The following is an 11,303-nucleotide window of genomic DNA, read 5'->3' on the forward strand; positions in this document are numbered from 1 at the left end:
TTTTAAAAAACCATCTAGTTAATTACATGGATCCCAAATTTTCAAATAAAAAAGTACTCTCAATTATTTTGCCTGAGGGAGTAAATGTATAGTATGCTCCCAAAAGAGCATAATATACGTGCTCTATTCTAAAATAAGTTGTGATGTCTAAGTTAGCAATCATATAGAAGTTGGGGAATAACAATATATCGAAAATTAAAACATAAGTAGTAAATTAGATTTGCTCCAAAAAGTTAGAGGCAAAAAATCAGGTCAAAATGCACATTAAGTTGGTTAAGTTACAGAATCGTAGAGCAATAAAAATGGATATGTAAAAAAAAGCATTATAAGATTATGCGTTTCAGCCATTATATGGATACATTAAAGTTATTAAACTATAACTTTTATGTCCTTACTTAGTATCTTTACAATCATACTTGACAAATTTTTGTTGAAACTTTCAATAAATACAACATTTGCTTACTTTGTTGTCACATCATGAAACATACAATAGATTTATTGGGAGCATATAAGAAAACAATAATACTAAAAATATCCTTCAGTATGGGATTGTAATTAACTAAAACACTAAAACCCAAAAATATAAAATAGTGGTCCATCCAAATTACTATCTTTTACACAATAATGAAATAAAAAAATTGAAAATATGGAATTAATCAAACTTCTATAGGAATAAAAAAAGCAATAAAATTCTTAAGTAACAATTAGTCAAACTTTTATATGTAGAAAGGATTCAACAAAATGCTTAGAAAAATCCAAATATTTGAAGCTGACCCTGAACTCTTAGCTGCCTAAATCTTCAGTTGTCATTGAATCTCTCTTGTTGTTTATAATGACCCTCTGCGTTTTGAGGAAAAAATATTTTTTTATTGAGTTACTCTTCGTCTAACTTTAATTATTATTTTGAGATACATGGTTATTTTGATTATTACTCTTCCTCTAACTTGAGAAAGCTTTTGCGAGATGTAACATGATCTTGGAATTGATCCTGTGATACTGGAGGGCTCTGACAGAGATGAGAGGCACGTCCCTTGCAACTCATAATGAAGAATAAGAGAGAGAAAGAGAGCTCATGCTTGGTACCCCAGCCTACAAAAACTATTTCCATAAATATACCTACAAAAGGGAAAAATAGAGAGACACATGTAGAGAGAATTGACAAATGTTGCCTATCAATGGCCACTTGTCCATCTTTTCAGATGATTCTTTCTTATTCTCTACACAAAGCACTAGCTTATTTTTAAATACATTTAAGTTGGGTAGAAAAAAAAAAAAAAAAATTAAAATTTGGGACCTTATTTTGTAAATGTTTGGAAATACAATTTAGCCAAAGAAATGTCCTATAAGTTCTCGTTATGTTGTCGTTGGGCCCTCCATTTAATATAAGTGAGCTTTATTCCCAACACATAAAACGTTTGGTGAATGGCTTGAAATGGTTCCTAATAAGTTTTTATATAGTTGCATATATATATATATATATATATATATATATATATATATATATATATATATAGGCAAGTTTTCTATGTTTCTCTTACAGCATAGAAGTTCTATCCTCCTCCTTATCCAACCGTCCATTCTGAACGAAGGGCTAAGATTGCCCCAATCATAATGTCACGTCTCTACACTATTTTTATTTTTAATTTTTTTTCTATAAACTATTTTGACACCAAATTTTGTACCAAATTTCATGAGAAGATGGTACGTACCAAATTTCATATTCATATAATTTGTATAAAAAAAAAGTTAAAAATAAAATACTTTGAGACGTCGGATCTAAGATCAAATGGTGAGTGGCTCTCTTGATCAAAATTGGACGTCTGGATGGTAGGGGGAGGATAGAACTTCTATGCTGTAGGGGAAGCATAGAAACCTCTCTTTTTATATATATATATATATATATCGAAAAAGTCTTCCCAACACCTATAGGCGATAGGGAACAGTGATTTCACCTCTGTCTTATCCATCGTATGTTTCAAATTAACGAAATGTAGGGATGTGATGATGGAACAAAAGCCCCCTGCGCGAGCTCAAAAGCTTCAAACCCAAGTTTATTTCAACCCTTACCCCTCTCTTCTACTCGCTATCTTCTGTGCTACAAACGAACGCATACCCCTCTCTTCTGCTCATTCTCTTCTCTACCACAGATACCCCTCTCCTCTCTTGCTGCCAAAGGCACCTCCAAAACCCTCTTGATCTATCTGGCTGCCAAAGATGGCACCGAAGCCCTCTCGACCTTCTTGGCTGCCACAAATGTTGAAGCTCCACCACGAAAAGTTCTATGGCATCAATTCAAGTGAGTACACCTCAAATCTTATCCTCATTTGTGTATTTTCTTTGCTTGAATCCAACCCAAAATTTTTGAATAAACTCTCATCTCTTTCATCAGTTTCATAGCTAGATTCATCTGAAGATTTGGTTTCATCTTCAGATGAGGGATAAACTGAAGCTCTTGGTTCGTATGCTGATGTGTATGCTATGTATGAAAGAGCCAAGAGAGCAGAGGGTTTGGCTTCTGTATTTGAGAAAGGAAATTCCTATCTTTCTGCGTATGCTTATTCCCCAGTTTCTTCCTATGCACAACTCGTCTCAAGATTAGGTTGCCCTAAATTAAGAATAAGACCCAATTTTTTTTCCAAAAGCCAACCCAAAATTTTTCGTTGATCCCAAAATGATAGTTTCCAATAAAACCCTACGTTTTTTCAGAATAAATCATAAAAAACGGGAGAAGAAATCACAGTCACAGAAAATGAAAATAGAAGACAAAACTATATATGGGATAGGAAATTTTGGGTTTGGTTAAAAAATTTAGGCGATTTCAGTTTATCATAGTTTAAATCGTATTTTTATCACCAATAAATACCAATATTATTCTTTGATCTCTAAAACAAAGCCGAAGGTTGTGATTATATCCAAAAATGAAATTTGTGAATTAAACCCTTTTCTTTTATTCTTCTTTCTTGTTGATAGCAATTGATTTTTTCTCTTATCGTATTATTTTGTTAATTTTGATTTGATTTGTGCATTTTTTACTGATGGCTCATTCGCTCAAATGGGTGGTTTTAGTTCCTTTCTCTTTTGTTGTTGTTTTTTCTTTTCTTTTTTTGATTTTTGATATAGTCATGAAGTGATTGTAGAGCAAAATTTTGGAGTGGTTTTTATTTTTCTTTTGCAATTTTTTTTAGAAAATTTGAGTACCATTCTAACGCAAGTTTTTTGTTTTTTGTTTTTAGAACATCCACAATGAGTTTTATGATTTAATGATGCTGGGGTTGAGTTCTCAATAGCCAGCAAGTTGGTTGGTCATCACGATTGTGTCATCAAAGTATTCTAACATCGATTGATTCTCTCTTATGCTTCTTAGTGAGTTGAGTATAGGGACGTGCCTCTCAACTCTATAAGAACCCTATAATGATCATAAGATAGTCAAAATACGATGTTTCTATTGCTCTTTTTTTTATCTTTTTACTGTATCTCCTAATTTCAGTTTGCAGCAAGCTTCTCTTCTCTCACACACTCCATTCATGGTCTCTAGGTAGCAACAAAACATGCATGCAAGCCTCTACAAAATCAGTGTGTCTTCTATGACTTTGTTCCATTTTATTTATTGCAAATATTATTTGAAATTGGAAAAATGTTCCATGAGCAAGGAGAGAATTGGGGTCATCTCATTTGGCTCGAAATCCATTTGATGAAAGAGTTCTCTGGCTTTATGGGTAGTTTGTTCTGTGCATAACCGAATATCATTGAATTCCATGAGCATAGATTTCTTTGATTAGGGATACTACCAAATATAAGCTCTGCGCTTTTGATATCCTTGCATTTGCAGTACATAGATGGTAATGCATTGATTAGATGGAAATTGAATTTCAGTCCAGTTTTGAGTACATATACATGAACCCATATGCCTCGGTTTAGAAGTTTGAGCTCCCCACAAGCACTAGAAACACTCACAAGGGTAATTGGGTCAGGATTTACAGGCATAAGAAGCATTTGGTCAAAGGTCTCCAAGGCTTCCTTGCAAAATCCAGTTTGTGCACATCCAACTATAACCGTGTTCCATGTAACCACATCTCGCATAGAAATGTCGTCGAACACTTACAGCCCAGATTCTTAATCTCCACAGTTTCATGAAGACGGTGGCATTTTGGGTAGCTACATTTTGTAAAAAACCCAAGTTGATTTCCCAAGAGTGGATTAATCTCCCAAATGCAAATGACTCTAAACAATCACAAGAGGAAAGAACAACTATTAGAGTAGCTAGGTTACATCTTTGACTTGAATTCAGCAAATCTCGAAAAAGAATCATGGCATCTCTTGAAAATCTATTATTTGAATATCCCGCAATCATGGTGTTCCATGTGATCAAATCTATCTCATCCATCTTTTCAAGAAGCAACCTCGTTGATCTTACATCAGAGCATTTTGTACATGTCTATCAAACTATTAATCACAGTTAAATCCAAACCTAATTCTCGTCGAATCACATATCCATGTATAAACTTGCCATGCTCCAATAGTTTTGATTTTGAGCAAGCTGAAATTAGAGTCACCACAATAACCGAATCAGGCTTGAAACCATCTGATTCCATCTTCTCCAAAAGGCCAAAAGCTTTTGAAACTCTTTCATTCTCTATGAAAGCATTGATCATTGAATTCCAAGAGACCAACTCCCTAGAAACCAGTCCTTCAAAGACCTTACAAGCATATTCGATATCATTGATTTTTAAGTAAAATGAAATGAGCGAATTACACATAGAAATATGAGCATTCCCAATCCCTCTTTTGAATCCCCAACAATGAACAGACTTTCCAATGTTTGGGTTCCCTAAATCATGGCAGGCTGAAATTATAATTGATAGAGTTCTTGAATCTGGCATTTTTCTGAAATACCCAATGGAATTTTCAGGTTTTTGGCAATGCAAACACCCCCAAATCATCATATTCCAAGCTTCAGTTTCTCTAAAATGCATTGATGGGGAACATTTGTAATTCTTAGTTGATGTTGTTATTACTATCATTAGTACTATTTTATTCCTTTTTTGTTCCTCTCTCTCTCTCTCTCTCTCTCTCTCTCTCTCTCTCTCTCACAAATAGTACACTCTTTGTTGGTTCCTCAAAAAAAATACACTATTTATTTGTATGCATATGATACTTTTTTCTTTCCCTAAATTTAGAAATTTTGACTTCAGTAAATAGTTTCTAGGTTTTCATTGCCATAATTAGTTTCATTTGTAAGCTTTTAGCTACTTTTTGAACGGATGATCTTGGATTTATTTCTAATGTATATTACAATTGTTAGGCAATTTACTTTCTCAAAAAAAATAATTTAGGCAAATTTACTTGGATTTAGAATAACATGATTTTCTGGTCTCATTTTATGTATAAAAGTAAAATGAACTTTTTTTTTTTTTTTTTTAATGTTGCACTTTTTGAAGTGCAACCTCCCAATATAGAGGAACTCTATTATCTTCTGGTGAGATTAGGAGGGTTGGACATGACTCTTACTCATGCCTTTAGGAAGGTTGGGCAGGACCAACCAAGGACTCCAAAATACAAGCCTTGAGGTTACCAGGGTGAAGACAATGTGGTAGGCCACCTACACCGCATCCCATCATTAATGCTTAATTGATGTAGTATTCATTGCTGTGTTATTTTTGCCAATTAACATTCGGTTTTATAATGTAGTGGCACAAAGTTCTTGAAAGATGGTATCAGATCCAATGATTGGGATTTGGCCATTGAGGCATTCGACTACCTATCAAAGTATTGTCCAATCCCATTAAAGGAGCCCTAAGATGACAATGCTAATGATGATGTCCTTGGGGATATTAGAGAGAGTAGCTCCCGATCAGCGAATCAGATCCCGACATAGCCCACTCCTACTCTAGCGCTAACGGAGGAGGTTGGATGGGTGTTGCGCCATTGAAGATGCCTAGATCATGGAGTTAAGAGCAGCGATCCAAATAGTGGCCGGAGCAATGTAGATGGTCCCCTTGAGAAAGGCAAGGGGATATTATGAAGCAGGGTGCAGAAACTTAAGCCAATATGTAGGGGCCACAATTAGTGTAGCATTGTACATGTCGAGCAGCGTTACTAATTTTTTTAAGTCGCCTTTTTGTAAATTTGGAGCTAGTAGTAAATTTGGAGCTAGTAGTAAATTTGGCAAGTTTTTATGAACTAGTAATTGTACTTTTGCAGCAATCTGATGTGTATATGGTGTTTGTTGGTTCTTTTGATAATGAAAGAGTGGTTGTTTTTGTATTACTTTTGAGCTTTAATTTGTTTGTGAAGGCAATGAATACTAGATCTTTAGGTTTGACATTTGCTTATTTCTATATGGTATCAGGTTGGGTTGGTTACATTGATACCACATTATGTTTTGGTGTTGCTCTCGTTTCATGTCTTGATATGGATATGGCCCTAGGAAGGTAGAGAGTTTTCAGTGAGGCTTTTTCCTTTGCTTTATAATGAGATGCATTGTGCGCACAGCCTATCTCGCTAGCAAAGTTGCATAAATATGCTTGGCTGCTCTATGTCCGTGATGTATGGAAACCCTCCAGGAGGGTTTTGGTCGGTGTCGAGAGTGCCAAAAGAGAGGGCAAGGGCCGTCACAGACCTTCTATTTTGGAAACCCTCCAAGAAGGTTCTAGTAAGTGCTAAGAGTGCCGAAGAGAGGGCAAAGTTTGTCACGGCTCTGGCACTGTCACAAACCTGCTATCAAACACTCGACATACAAAATGAAGTAAAGTGGGAATTATCTGGATATAAATACATTTCACTATCAATATAAACCCACATTGCATATTTAAATGTCATACATGAAACAATAAGGCCTTTACAAAAAAGTATTTTACATCACATTTCATTATAAATGAATTCCACTATCCATAAAGAGCTCCTTTACATGACCCCAAAAATAGGTCCTTTACATGACCCCAAAATAGGTCCTTTACATGCCCCCATAATTAGGTCCTTTACATGCCCTTATAAATAGGTCCTTTACATGCCCCCAAAATTATATGACTATTCAATAGTCGTATAACCCCGAAAGTCAATTTCAAAAAGGGGTATTTACATATCTCCAAAATTTCAAAAATTAGTCAATACAAAAAATATTTATGTATACGTGCAACTAAAGCCCGCAAGTTGCAATATCCCATTATTTTATGATTTTCTTTCTTGGCTTGTGGTCTTAAGGCCGTCATCCCTTTTGCACGATTTGAATTTGCAAAGTGCTTGATGAAGGTAGCCTCGACCCTTTCCACAAGTCTGATAACCTGGAAGAAGAGAAGGTGAATTAGTCCACATACCAGGGACAAGTTTAAGTACAAAGATAATTTGAGAAACACTAATGAAAGAAAATTATGATAAAAAAGAAAAAAATAGAAAGATAAGCTATAAGTTCATTAGAAAATTTTAGTGACATCTCCAAGAGTAAAAGTAAATTTGTATTATCTTTGTATCTCTCAAAATATGAAACCAAACCTCCTCAAAACTGCCAAGGTAAGACCTATCCGCCATCACCAAGTAAGACTGTGGCATGTGCTTTTCTGCTTTCTGTAGTGAAACAAAATCATATAGTTTAGTTGCAGTATTTTAAGGTTAAACTCTCTTAGACAATTTGCATTACCAAAGCATGAATTCCATGTGGAAAAAGATCAGTCAGAGTTTCCAAGAACAATAGGACATATTAATTACTTAATAAAATTCATTTCATAGAGAAGCTAACTTAACCGACCCCAAGTACTTAGGATGAGGCTCTGATGGTGATGAGAGTAGCTAACTCTAGGTTTTACTTTCATTCAGCCAAATGTTAGAACAAGAAATCAATGTGGCAAATCATCCATCAAATGTATTATTCTTTATTTCTACAGGTTTATTGCTTGGCATTGCATAGTGTGATTTTTTTTTTTGCTTTTTTTTAAAAATTTTGGGTTCTTTTTTTTTTGGGGGGAGGGGGGGGGGGGGGGGGGGGGGGGGGGGTTTCTACATATGGTTGTGTTTGTATGGCTCTGGGTGAGTGAGTATCATTTTCCTTTGTTTAGATATTAACTCCTTTTCTAAATGAGTCATGCATAGAGTTAATAAAACTTATGTCTTATGTTGATTAAATGGATCTTAGGATCCAAAATCAGAAATCATAAAATTTTTAGGTATTTGATTGACCTTGTCATATTTCTTCATGATCTTGGAGAATGCCACAAGATTCAAGGCACTGTTACAGCCATTGCCAGAGATTAGATACATTAAATTAAAGTATCTAAATTTAATAAAATTCTAATAGTAATACAAAAGCAAACACATACTCTTATGAATTTATTCACAAACCAACAAAAATGGAAGAATGATATAAAAAAAAGAGTGCAGATCTAGTCAATTATTTTATCAACAAAAGATAAAAAATACAGATATACTAAAAACTTTAGGAAGAAAGTAAATATTTCCCGGTAATTTTTCAAAATGAGGAGTTTCAAATGAAATTCTATAAATACCCTTCTTAGTAATTTTTCCATTTTCTTTAGGCCTTGCCGGATTAAATGTAGGTCTTTGGTTTTGAGGTCCATCAGAAAAGCCTTTATAGTGGAGCGTGGAGGGTGATATTGATCTTCACTTTTTTAAAATTTTCCATGGGTACCTTTTCAATGACTAGTCCATTCAACTTTTCTGACAGAGCTCTTCTATTATATTTCTTTGGTCCAGCCAACATGGAATTAGGGTTCTCAGTTATCTAATCACTCTTAGCATCTTCAATTATTACAGCCATGTAGTAATTCCTTATACATCAGGAAGAAAACCCTCATAAAAAGATATATAATAATACATTGTTCTAAAATCAAAACATATTAGATAATCCTTCAAATGTCTAATAGACATGATGGTAAGATAGAAATGAAAAAGAACCAATGGTGCCCATTGTTGAAGAATAGCAAACAAACCAATGGAGCCCATTGTAGAAGATTAGTAAAGATTATGATCATTTCTAAACAATGCATAAGCATCACCTTTTCAGTACAAGGGTTGTGGACAATCCAATTTAACAGAACATAGATAGGATCTTTTGGTTAATTCATCCTACGTCAAGATTATCATGACAAAATCAATTTTACGATCTAATGAATTGGAATAAATAATTACCAACTCAATCTATAGAACTAGACTCACATCAATCTCAAAAGGAAAAAACTTAATCAACAGTAGAGGATTGTAGGTGGATGTTAAGAGTAGAGGATTGTAGGTGGATGTTAAAGAGTCTCTCTGTGTGTAATGCTAGCTAGCTAGACGATTCTTCAAAAAAGGTGGCAAGGGATTCTGTGATTGATCTCTACAACATGCAATTTGAAAAAAAACAGAAGTACCAATATGGTTAGGGCTTCAGAGCACAAAGTAAAATTAGTTAAGAATACAATTCAGAAACATTACCATGTAATAATGAGCATTCAATGAAACAGAATATGCATATCTTGACATGATTAGTACTTTGTTATTTTTCTAATTTCAAAAACATTGAATGCTCTACAAACAATCGATCTACAAAAGAAAAATAAAAAACCACTCCAAAATTTTTTCCTACAATCACTTCAGGACTATATAAAAAATGACAAAAAACAAAAAAAAAAAAAAAAAAAAAAAAACAAAAACAAAAACAAAAGAGAAAGGAACAAAAACCACCCATTTGACCCAATGAACCATCATTAAAAAAGTCACAAATCAAATCAAAATTAACAAAATAATACCATAAGAGAAAAAATCAATTTCTATTAACAAGAAAGGAGAATAAAAGAAAGGGCTTAATTCACAAATTTCATTTTTGGATATAATCATAAACTTTGGCTGTGTTTTAGACATCAAAGAATAATATTGGTCTTTATTGGTGATAAAGATACGATTTAAACTATGATTAATTGAAATCACCTAATTTTTTTTTAATCAAACCCAAAATTTCCTATCCCATATATAGTTTTGTCTTCTATTTTCTTTTTTTTTTATTGTGATTTCTTATCCCGTTTTTGGTGATTTATTTTGAAAAAAATGTCGGGTTTTATAGGAATATATCATTTTGGGATCTACAAACATTTTTGGGTTGGCTTTTGGATAAAAAAAAAGGGTTTTGTTCTTAATTTAGGGCAACCTAATCTTGAGACGAGTTGAGCGTAGGAAGCAATTGGAGAATAAGCATACGCAGAAAGATAGGAATTTCCTTTCTCAAATCCAGAAGCCAAACCCTCTGCTCTCTCTGCTCTTTCATATATAGCATACGCATCAAAACCCACATAAGCATATGAACCAAGAGCTTCAGTTTATCCGTCATCTGAAGATGAAACCAAATCTTCAGATGAATCTGGATCTGAAACTGATGAAAGAGATGAGAGTTTATTCAGAAATTGTGGGTTGGATTCAAGCAAAAAAAAATACACAAATGATGATAAGATTTGAGGTGTGCTCACCTAAATTGATGCCAAAGAACTTTTCGTGGCGGAGCTCCAACTTTTGTGGCAGCCAGGAAGGTCCACAGGGCTTTGGTGCCATCTTTGGCAACCAAGAAGATCGAGAGGGCTTTGGGAGTGCCTTTGGCAGTAGGAGAGAAGACGGGCATCTGTGGCAGAGAAGAGAGCAAGCAGAATCGTCTATAGCAAATAAGAGAGTGAGCGGAAGAGATGCGTACAGGTTGAAATAAACTTGGGTTTGAAGCTTTTGAGCTCGCGCGGGGGGTTTTGTTCCATCTTCACAGCTCTACATTTCATTAATTTGAAACAGACAGTGGATAAAACAGAGGCGAAATCACTGTTCCCTATCACCTATAGGTGTTGGGAAGAGTTTTCCATATATATATATATATATATATATATATATATATATATATATATATATATATATATATATATATATATATATATATATATATATATCTAACCCTATATATAGGAAAAATCTTCCCAACGCCTATAGGCGAAAATGAACATTGATTTCGTCTACCCTCATCACCGTCCAAAGTTCATTGCATGGTCGCAATTGTCCGGTAGTGTTTCATTTTTCATTTTGTTTTTACAAATCGGAATCATCTGAAATTTGGAGCTTGTGTACATCTTAGTAAGGCACACCTAATAAAAAAAAAGAAAAAAATTTGTGATATATATATATATATATATATATATATATATATATATATATATATATAGGAAAAATCTTCCCAATGCCTATAGGCGAAAATGAACAGTGATTTCGTCTACCCTCATCACCGTCCAAGTTCATTGCATGGTCGCGATTGTCCGGTAGTATTTCATTTTTCATTTTGTTTTTAC

The 11,303-nt window shown here is 34.0% G+C and overlaps 2 protein-coding genes and 1 long non-coding RNA gene across 3 annotated transcripts; all 3 read right to left on the reverse strand.

Moving 5' to 3' along the window:
• Nucleotides 1-3,663: 3,663 nt before the first annotated feature.
• On the reverse strand, nucleotides 3,664-4,080 carry LOC105421568 (pentatricopeptide repeat-containing protein At1g11290, chloroplastic-like). Its single transcript, XM_011629436.1, has one exon. It carries the CDS (start codon nucleotides 4,078-4,080, stop codon nucleotides 3,664-3,666), a length of 417 nt encoding a protein of 138 aa, XP_011627738.1.
• Nucleotides 4,081-4,415: 335 nt separating this feature from the next.
• On the reverse strand, nucleotides 4,416-4,880 carry LOC148781018 (pentatricopeptide repeat-containing protein At4g21065-like). Its single transcript, XM_088874688.1, has one exon. The coding sequence runs from the start codon at nucleotides 4,878-4,880 to the stop codon at nucleotides 4,416-4,418; it is 465 nt and encodes a 154-aa protein (XP_088730814.1).
• Nucleotides 4,881-6,882: 2,002 nt separating this feature from the next.
• Nucleotides 6,883-10,766, reverse strand: LOC148781019 (uncharacterized). Its single transcript, XR_016060676.1, has 3 exons — nucleotides 10,449-10,766; nucleotides 7,489-7,560; nucleotides 6,883-7,280 (listed from the first exon to the last, which is right to left on the reverse strand). It is a non-coding gene; the product is annotated as an uncharacterized LOC148781019 (long non-coding RNA).
• Between the last annotated feature and the right edge of the window lie 537 nt (nucleotides 10,767-11,303).

Source organism: Amborella trichopoda, chromosome 8 (assembly GCF_054954075.1).
Source record: "Amborella trichopoda isolate Santa Cruz 75 chromosome 8, AtrichopodaSantaCruz75HAP2 v2.0, whole genome shotgun sequence".
NCBI lineage: Eukaryota > Viridiplantae > Streptophyta > Magnoliopsida > Amborellales > Amborellaceae > Amborella > Amborella trichopoda.